The sequence below is a fragment of the Eretmochelys imbricata genome, chromosome 13 (assembly GCF_965152235.1).
Source record: "Eretmochelys imbricata isolate rEreImb1 chromosome 13, rEreImb1.hap1, whole genome shotgun sequence".
NCBI classification, from domain to species: Eukaryota; Metazoa; Chordata; order Testudines; family Cheloniidae; genus Eretmochelys; species Eretmochelys imbricata.
Genome location: NC_135584.1, coordinates 7,198,767 through 7,217,866, shown reverse-complemented (window position 1 = coordinate 7,217,866; position 19,100 = coordinate 7,198,767). Strand labels below are relative to the sequence as shown.

At 35.5% G+C, this 19,100-nt stretch overlaps 1 protein-coding gene across 4 annotated transcripts in view; it reads right to left on the bottom strand.

The window, feature by feature from the left end:
• Positions 1-19,100, bottom strand: part of DIDO1 (death inducer-obliterator 1) — an 88,404-nt gene that overhangs the window by 5,262 nt on the left and 64,042 nt on the right. For 3 of the 4 annotated variants that reach the window (XM_077831992.1, XM_077831991.1, XM_077831993.1), the window contains 5 exons: positions 18,424-18,559; positions 17,179-17,716; positions 16,111-16,264; positions 13,226-13,315; positions 11,514-11,709 (listed from right to left, as the gene is read on the bottom strand). In XM_077831992.1, coding sequence (XP_077688118.1) covers positions 11,514-11,709; positions 13,226-13,315; positions 16,111-16,264; positions 17,179-17,716; positions 18,424-18,559 — 1,114 coding nt within the window. Of the gene's footprint in view, positions 1-7,391; positions 11,208-11,513; positions 11,710-13,225; positions 13,316-16,110; positions 16,265-17,178; positions 17,717-18,423; positions 18,560-19,100 lie in introns of those variants that run through there. The other variant, XM_077831995.1, reaches the window with a different exon arrangement.

Here is a 19,100-nt window from a genome sequence, read left to right as displayed (position 1 = left end):
CTGGAAGACAAAAAAGACTTTGTTATAAGTCAGTTATTTATCCTTAAAGCAGTAACCGATTGATCTGCAACAGCAATGAAAGCACACAACAGAGAAAATACATAAGATCAATACAGATAGTGTGCACCTTTTGTTTGAATTGCACTATATGTAATTATGTCAGATTTTTCACTAGCCTTTTTTTTAAAAAAGGAAGAACACTAAAGGATATTTCAGTTAAAAATATGTTCTCTGATGCTTTTCTTGTGAAATATTTTTAACTGAACAAACTAGCACTAGGTGGCGGTACTAAAATAGTGACTTCCTTATTAATATAAAAAAATCAGATCAGATCTCTGCATTGGAAACATACTTCATTAAACATTCTTTTTTCACTTGTTCACTTCTCAAAGCTAACATGCTTTTGATAAAAAAATCAAATTATTTATCAGTAAATATACTGTAACTAACGGAGATAAAATGGGGAAAGCCTGCTACAACAATACATGCGTTCAGTACATCTAAGTAACAATAAAAAAATGCAAAGAATTATTATTAAAACATTAGTCTCATGCCATTTAAATATTTCCAACTGTTTTCTATAGTACATTGAGAATATGGTAACTTTGTCTATAACAGCACATTTTTTAAAAGAGGTCAAAATTGTGTTTAGCTTCAAAGGAAAATGCTTAATAAAAAGACTCATATAACTAGCATAGTAAATTATCAAAGAAAAAGAGGGACTATATAAATATTAAGATACGTCCACATTATTTTTTTTTTTACTCTAAATGATAATCATACGCTTAAAGCTGTTTATTCTTGTTAACAGCGTACTGGTATTAGATTAACTTCAAAACCTTAGTTGAGATGTATTTAATAAGTAAATAGTAACAGTACTAAATCATTTCCTCGTTGAGAATTCTTTGGTAATTTCAGCTCATTTTAAGGATGAAGCTATTTTTTAAAAAGAGAAGCATAATAAAAGCAAGGAAGCTGAAGGCTCACTAGCATATTATACCAAGCCCTACCAAGCAAGTTAAGGGTAAAGTAGAGATGAAGTTTGGTATTCATGGAGGTATAAAAGAAAATACTTTAAAAACTGATGTGAAAATTCTACCAGAAATATGATCTGTACTGTGGAACAGCCCTTTGGACATTTTACAATAAGACACCAATTATCTGGATCACTGAGCCAACTCCAGATATGTTTAAATAATTAGAACACAATTAGGAACATAAGTTCACAGTTTATTAGATGAAGACTTTCAGACAGAGGGTAGGTATGGATAATCTGGAGCCTATACATTGTACATGTGTGTTTCAGACATGAATGTCTGGATTATTATCGTTTTAGCTGTATTATGACAGTACCTATTGGGACTGGGATTCCATTATGCTGGTGTTGTACAAACACATCGCAAGACAAAGTCATTGTCCCAAAGGGTTTACAATTTAATTTAAGAGACACAAGTGAATGCAGAACACACTAAAAAGGGGATAGGAGAGGCAGGACAAAGAGTATCAGAAAATCGTGTGTGTACATAAATTAGCTATTGCACAATTTGATTCCAAGTAATTTTAATAAATATATGTAAATATTAGTAAACTCCAATGGGCTTCTTTGTAGCATTACCTGTGGGCAATTTCCTGTAGTCTTCATAGTAAAAACAGATCTTGAGGAGAGGATAAGTGGCAATATGGATCAGTTTGGAGAGGGCATTCCAAGATGGGGTGACATGGAAGAAAGCTTTAAGATGCTTGTGAGATAAATGGACAAACAGGAGTATGGGTCTGGCAGAACAGAGGACAATGTGATGTACAACCCTTCCGTAATTGAACGTTAACCATTTAGGGCACGGTGCTCCAGCTCTTACATAGGTGAGTAGTCTCATTTAGGTGAGTAATCCTATTAGTAAAGGCTTCAGGATCAGGTCATTAGGAAAGCACATGCTAAATTGACAGGAAGATTTTATGATATAAAGACTTCTTTTTCTTCTGCTTCACACTATCTTATTTAATTCTATTCTCCCCTCCCTATGCACACAACTTCAATTGATACTTGGGGAGGTTAATCAAATGAACACAGGATAGAGGGCAATGAAAAAAACTCATTAACATGCCTCTGGTTATAAATGTAATCTATACAAGCATTCAGATTTTTGTGTGTGTACTGTAAAACTGAAAAGTACTTCCTTAAGTAACATAATGGCGTAAAAATCTAGAAAGCTCTGTGATTATATTTAAAGTCTTTCTAGAACACTTGTGAGCGTGTATAATAGCACATTGTGAGGACTAATGTAATCTAGTATATTTAAAACAGTTTTTTATGGTGGTACTACGGTTTTAAATTTCTAATTTTGTTCTTCAAATGTAGCAGGGGAACAGTTTTCTTCAAACTCTTGCCTCTTTTTCTTGGGCTGATGAGAGTCTCCTTTAAGTCTTCTACTGAGGTGGATATTTCAGTTAACTGATACTATTGTCCACATCACACCCACACATGGAAAAATTTATATTTTGCTTTCAGTATTTTCAAAATTATCCTGTGTGATATTCCTAGGCTTCAGACTAACAACCCATTTTGTCAAACATTCATCCTTCAGCAACAACTGAGGCTCTTGTGCTTATCGTAACTATATGGAGGCAGGCATTCCTCAAAGGACATCACTGCTAAAATTAACAAATTAAAGCAAGAGAATTTAAAATCTTATCATGAGTCTGCTGTCAATTGTGGGAGAAACAGCACTAATCTAAAAACTCTGAATACTTCTGAGGGCAACTGGTAAATGTACAGTGAATCTGTTTTAAGTGAATACCCAAGCAACCTGCAAAAATTGGTTGCGCACTAAAAGTGGTTTTTATAGAAAAAAATTGTAATGAAAATCTTGAGGCTACTCTACAGTGATTGTTTAAAAGAACTGGTTAGCTACTGGAAGTGGTTCTTAGCATAGGGTTAAGTGTATTGAAAAACACAGTGTTCTCTTCTAATAGAATTTAAATGAAAGTTTTATAGAATTCAGACAAACCTACATGCCTTGATTCGTGAACTCACCCAGTTTTCTCAAGTATTGCTGCTTGTATGGTATGTAACCCCTCTTGTTTTGTGAGAACATGGCTCGGCACAATACCAGTTTGCATGAGCTACATCAACCCAATTGCTTGTAAAATGTGGAGAGTTAAAGTCCCACAGTTTAGATGTTTTTTTTTTTTAAACCGGGGATTTTGTTTGACCCATTATATTATTATAAACATTCCTTTATTTTGATTTTTGTAATAAATACTGCGCTCCATTTATGTGAATTCAGTGTCATAGGAATATTACTCAGACATAAATTTAGGGTTTCACAAACACTATGTTTTCTTCCCCCTCTTCCATAAATTTATTTTAAATGAGATAAACTTAAAATAAACTTAAATCAGTCACAGGAAAGGAGAGGCAAGCTGCACTGGAAGACACTGGGACTTGCAGATAATCTGAATTTTCTAGTTGAAAAAAAGATCACATGGGTATTGAGGTGGGATGGGATCAGGTAGGTTAGAAACTAAACGTACAGCATTCTCTTGGGAAAAGATCTTAGAAATCTTTGGTCAGTCCAAAAACAACCTATCTTGCACTCAACAGCTGACTTTAAGCAGCAGCAGTTCTGATGAGTCTGGGTATCAGGAATGTAGCAAGAGACCATTTTAGCCCCATTTAAAATTAATTACAAAATTTATTAGATAAATTCAGGGATTTGCTTGGTTAAGGATTCCCTCTATTTTATTATCTCCTATAACTGCATCGTTCAAAAGTAGAGCTAGTGAAATAGGAAAATACCCCTGATTTGTGAATGTTTGTGGATATAAACGTTGAGTTTGGTTCACTATGAATTGAGGGGTCAATTTCTTATTTGCAAGTATTCGGATGACCATTATGTAGTCATGTAAATGTTGACAAATCCTGAAACTTTCACCAACTTTTATTTGTCCAAAAATCCTTATTCGGAGTTTGCTCTTCTTTTGTCTTTAAAGTTTCAGTTATCTAATCAGGACCAGAGACAATGCCTTGTGACTTAAGTGACCGTCACAACACAAATTAAAAACACTGAATAATCTACTCGTTTAAAAAAAAAAAAAAAAACCCTCCTAGGATGGAAAATATCCAGTATAACTACTTGGTGAAGCAGAAATTAAGATCTGTTTGCAAACTAGTGATTAACTAAAAAGGGGTCAAAAACTGTAATGAAATATTTGATACAAATATTTCAACCAGCTCTAGTCAAAAAACTAATAGCATTCAAAAACTTCATAAAATGTATTTTAAATATTTACCTCAATAAATCAGAGCTGTCTACAGCTTGATAATAGTCCTAATCCATGATTATCTACTTTGATATTGTAACTTAACAATAGTTCATATCAAATTGTACATAACCCTTGCCTTTCAATTATCGTATATTCCAAATTTCAGCAAAATAGGAATTTTTAAAAAGTTTGTAATCAAAACTATGCTAGCATCTCATTTACATAAATTTTCATGAACCCAGGTCAAAAAGTTACTCTTGTATCCAGAAGTAGTCTGCTTTTGAAAGGTGCTACGCACTTACAGCAACTGTTGAATTCAAAGGGATTTGGGAGTGACCAGCACTTCTAAAGATCAGACAACTTCTATGTAGATGTCCAAATATTGCTTTAAGTGTCTAATTTGAGGAACCAAGTTTTGAAAATGTTGACCCCCCATTCTCAAACTAATCCCTAACAGCTGGTTTTCATGTGGTAAGGCATTTTAAAAGTGCTGTAAACTAACGTAACAAAGTGAATTTAGTAGGTATATTTTAATGATGAATTAATTTTATATATATATAAAAAGGTGTTTATCCCACAACATGTTTGAAGCCCAGCTGCTGATTTTGTTAAACTGTGGCCATAGAAATACAGGATATGCTAAATGCTCATTTCCCCATATGCTTGCCTTTCTACTCCTTACGTACATCTTTTACAACACATTTTTTAAAATTTGTTTAGACCACAAGATATGTTACTCTTACTTGCAAATTAAACTCTCACTTGTAGCATGTTAGATAATTCCTGCCACTGGAGTTTTGTTCTCGGTTTTAAAGTACGCACTGTCACAGTAGGTTAAAATATACTTGCTGAATGGAATAGTCTTCTTTTTCTATGATGAATATTTGTGCCATCTTCCTCCACTGTCTTTAATATATCTGCTGGGATGAAAGAGTCTACTTCTACATAAAGATACACCTAATGATATTATTCCAACTATTGTAAAGATTTATCTTTTTAGAAGTCTGATATTCAGGTATTTCATTGCACTATAAGTGGAAAGATTTAGCAGAGAAATTATCTGTATTCTTCCATTTTCAGAAAAAATATTTACCATTGTAATTGATCAAATCGATATGCCAACATTTATGCAGTGTTTTCTACGGGGACAGAATACATTGTTTTTTCATTAAAGTGAATCTACTTTAAATTAATAAGGATTTCATGTCACATTCTCCCAGGAAAACTATAGAACTTTGAATCAGAGATGTAGAAGTGGATAAAAACTGTATCAATCAGCAATTATTCATCCTTTGATAGCAGGAGTTTCAGTGTCAGGTTTGGAGAAGGTTCGGAGTGGAGTTCCACTGATGTTCATTCTGGTTCCATTACTATTTGCTGTTTTCATTATCAACATGACAGATGGATGTGTGAATACATTAATATTTACAGACAATACAAAAAAAGGAGAGTTAAAAAATACTATATTACAAAAGAAATCAAAATGAAGCAAGTTGAGTGCGGCAAGAACAAAATTACATATAGGGTGGGAGAAAACTGAGGCCAAGTCGTAGGGGCACAGAGAAGAATTTGTGGGGAGTATTATAATGAAGTCAACACAACATAGTTGCTACACAGGGTTGTATTGTGGCCATTAGCATGTAGATAGAAAAAAAAATCAGAAGAGTCATTTCAGTTCCACTCAGAACTCAGCACGAGCCCTGTGTCAGCTTTAGACACTAGATTTTAAGAAAAACCACAAATTGGATAGAGTACACAGAACAACAACTGAAGTGAGATTTTTGAAGAAAGTAACTACATTCAGTCCACAGTAAAATGTAAAAAAACCTGAAGGGAGACATAGTATCGTAATTATGTAAAAGGGGTGATATGACAAAGCCAAGGAGTAATTTTCCCCCCCATCAATTAAGGAGGACCAAAAAAAAAAAAAAAAAAAAAAGGAGTAATGGGGTTATGTTGCAGCAAAACTTATGTTTATAAATTCAAAAAGACCAATAAAATAAGCATCTAGCACACTGGGATCTTGGTCCATGAGTAGGGCCCCTTTGACACTAAAATAATTTTAAAAATATTGTGTAATCACCGTCACTACAGATTTAAGGTCAAATTTGTCACCAATCTTGGATGATTCAAGGATAATTAAATCAATCCTGCCACACTGCAGCAGGTCGGACTAAGTGATCCAGCTGATGTCCCTCTTTCCAAAAAAGAGAAAAAACAAAAAAAAAACAAAAAAATCCATGAATAAGTCACCAAAAAAGTGAACAATCATACAGAAAAAATGCAAGTGTTTCCACTGAACACAGTGTTCTGACATGTCATTATTAATTGATGATTTGTTTTCCTCCTTTAGATTTGTGCACTTGGTGAACTAAAATGTAATGGAAAGGAAGCATGTTATGTGACAGCATAGTCCAGCAGATAGGGTGTAGGAGTCAGGAGACCTAGGCTCTATTCCAGCTCAGCCACTAAACTCAGTGTGTGACCTTAGATAAGTCATATATCTTCTTTGTGCTTTTCCCATCTGTAAAATAGGGATGATTGTACTTACCCTACTTGGAAAACTGCTTTGATATCTACAGATGAAGAGTGCTAATTTGTGTGCGAGAGTCATTCAGACTATATTTAGGGATGATACAGTGAAAGACAGTAAATTCCTACTGGAATAACCTGGAACTGCCAGCTGATAATACTTCAGATACTATAGTATTTTGATGAATATATCTAATGGACATATCCCCATTTTCCCTCAATTTTTAAATCCCAATTAAATGCAAGAAAATGGATGTGAAAGTTTTTCATGAAGCAATAAGTACAATTGTAGTTTAGAAGTCATCAGTTTCATTTTGTCAGTCCACCACAAACAGAAGAGAAATGTATATTTCTACTTGTATAATGAAACTCTTCGGCACAGTTCTAATATCTTCTAGCTAGGATTTTTGAAACGGTGGTAGAAAAAGGTTTTATGTTTACTATATCGTCTACTTATTGCTTGCTCACTTATATTTCTATTTTGCTTAACAGATTTCTGATATGTTCTGGTTTCTTGTTAAACTGTAATTGAAGGTACAGTGAGACTGTTACGCAACATCTACGAAAACAGTTATATTTAAAGAGACAATGACCACTTTCCATAAAATACTTTTATTGACTATGAAGAAAAAGAAAGCAGTAAATTCCATCTGATATTACTTGAAAATGTGGATTACAATGTTTTATGCAGTGGTATTGATACATATACACATACACAGAAGAACAGAGAAAAAGCGATTGCCTGAAAAAATTAAATATTCCTTTACTGTATTTTAGTTTTAAAATATTAATGCAATTAAACACGGTTATGAAACAAACACTGAACTATCAGTTCACACTTGCTAGGGATGTCTGGTAGCAGAAGTCTAAGTTGGAGGTTCTTTTATTTAAACCATATGCCCTCCCTATCATTCAGACCTAAAAGTGGGATCTGCACTTAACATCTCTTTTCATCTAAAGCATATAATATTTTCAGATTCTCTATAGCAGAGGTGGCCAAACTGTGGCTCGTGAGCCACATGTGGCTCTTTTACCATTAAAGTGCTGCTCACGGAGCCCTTGGCCTGCCCCACACCCAATCTCCACCTACCAGACTTGGGGGAGGAGAGAAGCTCAGGACCTTTACCTTGCAGCGGGGCAGTGGGGTAGGAGTGTCTGCCCAGTGCGGAGGGAGGGGTCTCAGGGCTTCAGCCCCATGAGAAACACCTGCCGGGGCTCGGGGCTTTAGCAGGAGCAGGGCTGATGCCCTGATCCCATCATGTGCCTCCCGCAGAGCTGAAGCCTCAAGCCCCAGCAGGTGCACCCTTGCTCTCGAACTTCTGAAGATTGTCGTATGCGGCTCGGAGGGTCAGTAAGTTTAGCCACCCCGATCTATAGTTTTGATTCCGGTAATTCTAGGTTTAAAGCCAGGCTGTAAATAATTAGCTAAAAATGTTGGACTAACATAGTTAGCAATGCCAATTAATTTAGTCTGATACCCCCCAAAAAAGTTTTAATTTTACACATAAAGTAGAAGAGCAATGATACTTCAAAGAAACAATTAGAAAATCCTTTCTGACCTGCAGAAGTTAGGTGGTTAGTAGAGTAAGAGCTTCATGAGTGTCAAACTGATATAATTCCCTTCCTAACACTTCTTTTTTAATAAACTGATGCCACAAAGCATATTGGCCCACTAAAGCAGAAAAGGGAAAGTCAAAACTCTTCCAATGCAGTTATCATGGACTATTTAAAAGAGGGAAAATGGCTGAAATAGTATAGTTTGCATTTGCAAAATTGTTGTATTACTTCCAATTAAGGCATAACCATCCATTAGTAAGAAAATGCATGTTACTGTATATACTTCAAGAGAGAAGCACATACAGGGCAGGAAACAGAAATACGTACATACAAGTGAAAAATCTTTTAACCAGTAATATGTTGTATGCTATGAAAACAAAGCCAATCCTTTCAAAGTAGTTGATACTGGTCATTTGGACACTCCCAGGTATAGAATCTGATACAATCTTTTGGCCAGTAGTGATATGCAGTCAGGATCATTGGCTATGGAATTCTTTTGCTTACAGTTACTATCTTTGCCCATTTTCAAGTACATTTCTTTTGCTGAAGAGAGGTCATTCTAAGATTCCCTCATTTCACCCCTTACTTCACCACCACCAAATGAAGGCCCTGGTGGCAGATGCAATTCCCTCTGGAGTCCAACACCATCATGTTAGATTCGTACACTTGAAATCACAAAAAGTACACCCCTTCCTCAAGAAACTGTGTATTGTTTTTTATAACACTCCAACCTTTGCTGGCATGGAAAAATCAGCAGACACATCTGTACCATATAAAAATTCAAATGATTAACAAAAGTAAAAGGCCCAGATTTTCAGAAGTAACTAGTGATTTTGGATGCCCAACATCAGACACCTTAAAGGGCCTGATTTTCAGAAAGTGGTGTTAAAATTAGGCCCCTTGAGTGTCTAGTTCAGAAACCTAAACTGAGGTACTCAAATCATTCATCACTTTTGAAAATCTTGGTCAACTCTTCCCCCCCTCACACACAAAAAAAAATAGCCAACCAACCTCTTAATACGATATTTGTGAAGGGACAGATGTTCTAGAAAAATAATGTTGATTTTAAAAATCAATAGCTGGTTGCAATTTCCATGTATTTTATCCACGGTATGCCTTAATTCTAGTATTTGAGAAAGATTTAAATTTAGAATTTAGAAATGTAACCTTTGTCCGACTAGAGCCTAATCAATTTGTGAACTTGTCTTGGGTATAATTCACTCCAGTGCAGAAGGCCAACACAAGGCCCATATGCGATATCTGCAAGTTCCTACTAAGAAGATTTAAAAGCATTGATTTATCCACATTTGCCAGATTCTCAAGAGCAGGGACAACTAACTAAAATTAACTGAAAAAGGAAACTTACAAAGCTAGACAAAAATCAAAAGTCAAACAAAGCAGGTACTAGGCGTAGATTATTTAAGTGCTCCCCTAAGATATGTTTAAATGCACTACAAAAGACTGTGGGCTCCTTCGGGCTGACTGATGGGCCAGTCCTATTCCTCTTGTTCATCATGGTCCCCAGTGGAAGTGTAGGAATTTTTTTTGTGCTAAGAAGAGTGGTCAAATGGTTAGGTTGACAGCCTGGGACTCCAGAGATCCAGATTCAGTTCCCTGATTCAGAGATTTTGTGTGTGACCTTGGGCACATGACTTGGTGCCTCTGTTACTCAGTTCCCCAGCTGTAAAATAGGGACAACAGTGCTTCCCCTACCTCACAGAGGCCTAGTGAGGATAAATACATTAAACGTTGTGAGGTGTTCAAATACTACAATAATGGGGACCACATAAGTACCTGATAGGTAGGAACAGACAGTGCCCCTTCAGCTGCAGTCCAAGAATGGGGACCAGCAGTATGTCCCCTTCATGGATGGTTACACAGCTAGCATTTCTTCCCCACTCTCTTAAGGCTGGGAATCTTCAGAACAGGCTTAAGATGGTGTGGGAGAGACAGGAAGGGAGTGACACCAAAATTTTTTTTTTTTTTTTTTACACTTGGCACAAACAGCTCGCCCAAATATGAAATACTCCATTATTTGTGTTTAATGAGGTTTGTTTGAGAGCATTTTATTGTTTAGTTGGGTCCTAATCCTATGAGCATATGGAAGTTGAGGACATTCAGCTTTTCAAGAAAGGAGCTCAGCACACTGCAGGATCTGGTCTTGGATGCTCATTCTTTAAAGCATTTTTTAAAAACACCAGAACAACAACTGAGTGTTGCCTGGATCTCAACTCACACTCTTTTAGCCTCTTGATCTGCTACCTTGTGTCAAAAACAAATTTTTGTTTAGAGACTGAATTTATGCTCCTCCTTCATCCTCAGTTTTAGAAGACATCAAATTCAAGTCAGTATAAAAAGCGCTATCTGAAGGATGAATTCACACACCCCTCATTCTTACTTCTTCACTCAGTCATCAGGCCTACCACACAGGCAGAGGAGCAAACTGAAGCTGAACTTTACTCTCCCCTCCTCCCCCATTTTATTTTATAAAATGGAATGAAAGAAAATGTATATGAGAATGATCAGGATTGTGATAATGTAATCTTCCTACACCCAATTATAACTATCCATTGTGCAGCTAAACTACATTCCTATGGAGTGGGAAAATGGCTTTTTTTTTTAAACCAAGCCAATCTTCAACATTTTGTGATTTAGCTGGAGTTTCCTATACCCATTAGAACACAAGCACGCAGGAAAAAAGTCATAGTTAGAGTGAGATGATGATGCTGTGAAGTTGTAGCAAACGTTACCTTTCATCTGAGTAGATATCTTGATTCCTGTGCTTTCCAAAGTTGGAATTTCCTGCTGGCTTTGTGCTGATGTGTTGGCAGTGGTGTTTTTATAGAATGATTGATCTATATACCAAGTTTTATGGATAAATTCATGCTCATAATAATGGGTAAGCCAACCCTACTGCAGAAAGGACTGTATTGATTACAGGTTATTTAATCTTTGGAGCAAAGAGTTTACTTATTGCTACTCCCAAATTACAGGTTTCATTTTTACAACTATTTTTACATAATGAACTATTTTTCCATTGGAACTTACTTGAGGGCATGTATTACACCTAAAATCAGTAACATCATTTGTCTTGGTTAGAATGTTTGAAATTATGATTTAATTTTGGGTACCATTTAGCCCCCCACAAAGTATGTGCTTACCTGGTCCCTCAAAGGGCAAGAGTTTGGATGGAATTGGGTCCTTAGCACTCAGCGGGATCAGGTAGAGGTCCTTGACGTGTCTGTTGTTATTAGCTACAACACCAAAACGACCACGACTGCTAAAATAGGAGTAGAGAGAAATATAGGCAACTTCCTCTTCTTCTGTTGCAGGGTGGAAACGAATCAAGCACAGTTCCTACAATACAAAAGTACAAGGGGAAATTGTTGATCTGGTGCTAAACTGGCAAATGAAGTGCTAAATGGGATGTTACCACATTGGAAAGTACTTCACTTTTCATTTAAAAAACCCAATATTCTATAAATTGTGGCAATAATCAACACCAATTGTCTACATTAGGGCAATACTATAATTGAAAGGAATATCACTGTGCCTAAAATTATTATTTTAAATTAAAAATAGAATTAGTTTTAAGCCCTACACAATTTTGAAAACAAACATTAGTTGTGTATCTTGCATCTAAATATTGCCTCTTAACAAATTAGTAGTCTGAGCATTCCAGCAATACTGAAGAAGGGAATACTCCTACTGTGATGCATCATGACAGATATTAATATTGTAATGCATGGATTTTCCATTTCCATCAGTGTTTTTAATAGTAAAGCCTCTTGCCTACATTACATAATCACTTTGTCCCCTTTTAAAATTGTATATAAATATTTAACACTAAAGAATTAAATTCTCTTGGTTCACTTGGTACACTCATTTACTCACAAAAGAGCAGTAAGTAAGGCATTTGAGCCATTCAACATTGTAGAGGATCAAAATGGTTAATACGCTCAAAATACACAAATTTACATTTTTCTTCAATAAATCCAATTTAAAAACTTTAACTTTTAAATGTTTTCACTGGATTCCTGGGCATCATCTCAGATAATATTGGAGGTTTAGCAATTAAAACTATATCAGAATTGCCAATAAAGACAAGTGCAAAGTACTACATTTAGGAAGGAAAAATCAAATATGCAATGGGGAATAACAGACTAGGTGGTAGTAGTGCTGAAAAAGGATCTGGGAATATAGTGGATTACAAATTGAATAGGAGTCAACAATGTAATGCAGTTGCGAAAAAGGCCACTATAATTATGACATGTATTAACAGGACTTGTCGTAAGCACGTCATGGGAGATAACTGTCCTGCTCTAGTCAGCACTGCTGAGGCCTCAGCTGGAGTACTGTGCTGAATTCTGGACACCACTCTTTAGGAAAGATGTGGACAAATTGGAGAGACTTTAGAGAAAAGCAACAAAAATGATAAAAGGTTCAGAACCTCTGACCTATGGGGAAAGCTTAAAAAACATGGGCATGGGGGGGGCCTGATAACGGTCTTCAAATATGTTACTGGTTGTTATAAAGAGGATGATGATCAACTCTCCATGTCCACGTAAGAAGTAATGGGCTTAATCTGCAGCATGGGAGATTTAGGTTAGATATTAGAAAAAACTTTATAAGGGTAGTTAAGCACTAGAATAGGCTTCCAAGAGAGGTTGTAGAATCCCCATCACTGGAGGTTTTACAAACAGGGTGGGCAAACACCTGTCAGGTATGGTCTACATCAATTTGGTTCTGCCTCAGTACAGGGGGATGGACTTGATAACTTCTTAAGGTCTCTTCCAGACCTACATTTCTAGGATTACGTTTTATAAGATTAGTTTTCTTCTTCACTGCTATACAGAGGATTTTAAGTGAGTACCTTAGAAAGGGAAGATTTGAGTTTGCCAACATAATCCCAGACTGTCTTCGGTGAGATCCTCCCACCAATATGAATTGTATCTGGTAAATCCTAAACAAGAAGTATTACACGGTAATATGAGAAAGCATCATAAACACACAATATGTTGTTAAAAAGCAATGCAGATTTCCCTATCCCAATAGCCTATTGGAGGCTACACTCCAGGAAGAGGAGGCTATAACATTATCATATTTATTTCTTAACTGCAAGTGAGTGTAGTTATTGAACATTACTGGGAGGGTGACAGTATATTACAAGGAAAAAGGCAGTCCAGAATGACTGTGAAAGTTGAAGGACTTCCATATGCACCATTAGCTAAATCTGCTCATTTGCTTTGCTTTGGGCAGGTAAGCACCAATTTTTATACACAAGTGAATTTTTTTAACACCCTAATTCCCAGTATAGCAGTATAAATTATTTTCCTTACTTGCAATTTAACAGAATGTTATGCCCCATGAATACGAGCCATGTGTGTTTAGTTAGGTTCTCTCAGTCAGAATACTACAGGAAATTTTATCAGTACAAATACTGTAAGTGATTACCACTATGGCTCCCATATTACAACTAAAAATAATAAAGTCATGACCTAAAACACACATTTATATTCATATATAAAATATAATATAAATACCCTCATAAAATGTGCTTTAAAAAGGGAGAAAGTTTCCAATCTGTTTTTATATTAACAAATGTACACTTTTTTGTAACATCAGGTCACTCAAATCTGCATACTCCCAGAAATAAAATATCCCTCCACCATTTGTTTTTAATCAATATAAAATAATAAAAAGTGCAATATCCCACTTCTCAGAGGCCCATATAAATTGCCAAAGAGGATCAGACCAGTGGTCCATCTAATCTAACACCAGAAGATCATACTTCTCAAACCTGGCCTGAAAAATATTTTTTCTTAAATTATGTCTCTAAGAAAGTTTTAAGCAGAGTCCATTTTTTAAACTGCTGCTTTTTTCTTGCCAAGAGTGTCTTAAGACAGTCACAGATACCCAATTCAGGTACTGAAGCCAAAACAAGGCCATTTTTAGCTCTTAGAGGACCCTAAGGATTCTGAAGCCTTTTAATAACTAAGTAATTCTTAAGGTTTTTAAAATGGGCTTCTTGTTTTAGAACTATAGAACTTGTTCCAAAAAGAATTACCATAAAAAAAGTTATATATTTTTTTAAATGTGAAGTCTCTATTTTGAGTGGAACAACAGTTTGTCTGAACATATGCACACATTGCCATATACTTAGGGTTTCGGATTTGAGGTATTTGGTGATGATAACCAATAAAATCCATGCAAAAGAGAACAAATTTATACATAAATAAAAAAATGAAAGTAGTGTTTATCGAATAAACACCAGAAAAACACTGGATAGGATTACTGAGTACTAAGGGCTTGTCTACTCAAAGCAGTGATGTGAACTATGGGGGGATTATTTTTAAAGTGCACTGTGTTGCACATTAAGTGGTCTATGTAGACCTTGTGGGTGCGCACTATAGTTTCCCTTGTGCACTTTAAAATAGTGCTATTTGATACAGTACTACCTTACAATACACTAGGAAACATTCCAAAGTATATGTTATTGTAATGAGTAATTTATATATTCATTACTCAACACCATGTATCCAACAGACAACATGGAAAAAACCCTGATTTTGGACAGATACATAAAACTAAAGAATTGTTAAAAATAACTCCCCAAAATGACATCTCTAAACCCTGAAAAACAGAAGCCCTACATATATTATATATTTAAAAGTCTGACTGCCAAGAATCAGAAAGATAAAAAACAACACTGAAAGCTGGACTTTTAATATAGACTTACTGGATCTACAACAGAAATTTTCCAACTTTAGTGGGAGCCACATAGACAGCTGAGACTTAATCCAATGTTCACTGAAGTCAGTGAGTGTCTTTCTGTTGACTTCAGTGAGCACTGGATCCAGTCCCAGTGGCCTGATTTCTAGGTGCAGGGTGGGATTTTCAAAAGTTTCCAAAATTGGCCTAACTCTGTTCCCAAGGAATTCAATAGTAAAACTCCCACTGACTTCAATGGGAGCAGAGTTAGGCCAATGCCAAGTGTTTTTGAAAATCCTACCCATATGGTTTGATATTACAGGTGCAAAGGAAAGCAGGTTTAAGACATCAGTCTTAACTTTACAGTTTTTGTTGTCCCCTAGAAAGGGGAGATTATAATGCGGGGAAAAAAACTGGTTCCTTAACAGAAAACAGCTAGTTTTTGTTCAGTGCAGTACACGAAAATATTTTTAAAAGGTAAAAGATGCATTGCTTGACATTATAATTGCTATTCTAAAGGTATTATGTAAGTATTTTGTTTATGTATTCAAATATAAAGCTATTTTTACACCTGCTACCAGTATTTAAAAAGCTCAGAAATGGTTTTGCACAAAGTGCCCATAGTGCCAATATTCTAATGTTAAGTTCAGTATTAGAGCGAGGTGAATAATTTAAAAGTAAATTGTTGAATAAACTGTTCAAAAATATTGCTTAATAATTTTGACAATTTTTGCAAATATTATTTGACCATCTGTAGTCAGTATCAGAACTGTCTGCTTGTTTTATACCAAATAGATACCCACCATATGCTCAGCAGTGACAGTTGTGTTGTAAAATATCAACTACTTTATTCATGGTTAAAATGCTTCCTACCTCCAAAACTTTCACACTGGCATACTGAGCCAACAGATAGTTTTTCCTTTTAGTAAAGTGATGCCATTTAGTGTTGTTATAATTTCAGTGTAGCAATATTTAACAAGTGACCTGAACCTTCGTAACAAGCGAAAAATATAGATATATTCTATACATACAAACATCTGTTCTAACCTCACTAAGGTATTCAAAACACCCAGAGACAGGATATGCTTTAGTGACAAACTTGGCCACACTTTGCATGTTAATAAATCCTTTCCAAATGGTACTGAGACGAGAGAGAAAGAGGGAAGTATCTCCATCCTGAGGGGATCGTGACTCTGTGATGCTGCAAAACAAAATCAGGGGAGAGAAAAAGGTTAGAAATGACACTTTCCCTTCTTTCTTCTGCCTCCCCCCACTCCTCAAATATTTAGGCATTTTAAACAAGTGAATAGATATTCTGAGAAAATTTAAACATCTAATTGCTACTCAGAATCCAAATAAGTGACAAATTGACCATATTATAAATTATCTAAATTATGCTTGGAAATTAACTGAATCCTGGTGAAAGAATGCAAGGAGCTACTGAAAATAAAAGCATATATGCAGAGACAGGGAATGAAGGGTACTGTGAGAGACATATTTTGTAGAGTCAGGCTAGCAATGTGATTATATTATCTCAGACTCTATAGTAAATTTAAGCATCTTCCACTAAGTGAGTGAATGATACTGTATGTATGAAAACATCCTCATGGTAAAGAACTAAATATGACTATAAATTATAACGGACTTTGAAAAAAACAAAAACAAAAAAATTTCATCCAAATTATAGGATGTTTGTTTTCCCTGTTATGCATATTGAATGTAAGTGACCCTTGTCCTTTTACTAAATGGATCAATTAGTGAGACAATTTCCAACCACTCCCAAAATGAAGTCTAAGAACGTTTTAATTTTAGGATGAAATTCCGCTCTTAGCTATACCAATGTAAATTTGGAGTAATTCCACTGGTCTTCTCTATTTATACTAAAGTTTATATACCCATTATCCCACATTCATAACACCCTTTACTTTTAATGTAGGCAGAGTATGACATTTGGAGAGGAAAAATGAGGGGATGATAAATCAAAAGATTTTCTGCGTGAGGACATATTTTAAAATCTGAACTGCCTTTCTTCTTAATATAGAAAAAAACATATTATTGGTAGAAAATAGTAATGTCAAAGGCTCAGGAGATTGGTTTACTATAAAATGTACGCACTTGATATTTGGTGACGGTGGAACTGTCAAATATCTTGGATCTGGTGAGGATGATGGTTTTGTTAATATTGATTTAGGAGCTGTTAAAACAGATTTTGATGTTTCCTGTCTGGATTCCACCATGGAAACTTTGTCAGGTGCAGGGCTGGAATGCAATGCTGAGGTCACAGTACCAGATGAACTGCTCATTGCCGTTCTGGGGTCCCTGCCAGATACAGTTACTGTTGTGACAACTCCTGCAATGCAAGAGGTAGGATAAATGGAGACCTCTTCAGACAAAGTAGATTCTGCATTATGCCCCTGTGCTGTAGGAAAGTATGTTGTTTCCAAGACTGACTGAGAGGCTGTTTCTGTTACAGAGCCAAGAGTTTCTGTTGCGTTTTCAGATACTGCCTCTGTTTCAGGTGCTGCAGTTGGTGTAGAACTTTCATATTTTGGCTTTACTTCTGGCTTTGATTGCGTCTCCATCTTTTTAGCAGAAGTCATAGACAATTTTGATTTCTTTGGTGCCGGTTCATCATCAGATGCTGAAATCTGACCTTTAAATTAGACAAACGAAAGTTTTATTTATTGTTACTCATATAATAAATCACGCTGGAAAGAAAAACCAAATAATTTATATAACATCTGCAGTGGAGCATTCTTCTCTCTCTCAAAACAGAAAATAAAGTTTACTACCTATACTAAATAAGCAACTAAATAGAGCTAAGGTGGTCTAAATAAAAAAAGATAATTATATCAATTAACTCTACACAACTACAAAAAGGACCAGTTTATTCAATTAACAAGTACTATCAAACGACATGGGCTTTGTCCTAGACTACCGAAGTCAATAGACATCTTCCCACTGACTTCAGTGAATGTTGGACTGGCCCTTTATACATAAGATTTCTTATGTGCAACACTAATTTGACAAAAAGAAAAGAAGTACTTGTGGCACCTTAGAGACTAACAAATTTATTTGAGCATAAGCTTTCGTGAGCTACAGCTCACTTCATTGGATGCATTCAGTGGAAAATACAGTGGGGAGATTTATATACACAGAGAACATGTGTTCTCTCCCCACTGTATTTTCCACTCATGCATCCGATGAAGTGAGCTGTAGCTCACGAAAGCTTATGCTCAAATAAATTTGCTAGTCTCTAAGGTGCCACAAGTACTCCTTTTCTTTTTGCGGATACAGACTAACATGGCTGCTACTCTGAAACTAATTTGACATTATCTCTAAACTGAACATTATGTATACCTGTACAGATTTTGCAGTTCAGGTCAAAAAGATGGGCTCGATGCTGACTTGTTGTGTCCTTTAACATACTACTGAAAATATCCAGAAGGGGAGCACTACTTTTCTCTGGTGCATCTCGGGTTGATTCTTGCTGCTCCTAAAAATGAACAAATGCAAAAACAAATATTACTGGTTGTTCATTAATTTCAAATATATCAAAGCCTTTGGAATCCATAATTTGAATTTTAGTTGTTTTAACAACAAAAACCTTAAAAAGTCATTTGGTCTCATTAGCACCTTTGCAAAGGCATGGTATTTTGAAAACATTCTTCATACATGATCACTTTACCTGTGTTTCTTTTTTCCCCCTCCGTCTTTAGTAAGGACATATCACAGGAAATCAAGAGCTCTCTTTTTTAAGAGTTATTCTGCTCTCATTCCCCATCTGATGTCAAAAATATGTCCTATCAAATCATAAGTTTTCCCAGCAACCAAACTGTGATATTATCGATTGTGTTTTCATATGGAAAGTTAGCAGAAAGCATAGATTAACCCTTCAAAAACAAAGATCACTTCTAAAAATTACTCTCTTTTTAAAATGAGCATCAAAAGGTAAATATATAGTGTCTGATTTTAAAGAACGTCTGCAGTAGTATGCCCATCATTAAGCTTGGTGCACTCCTAAAATTAAAATGCAA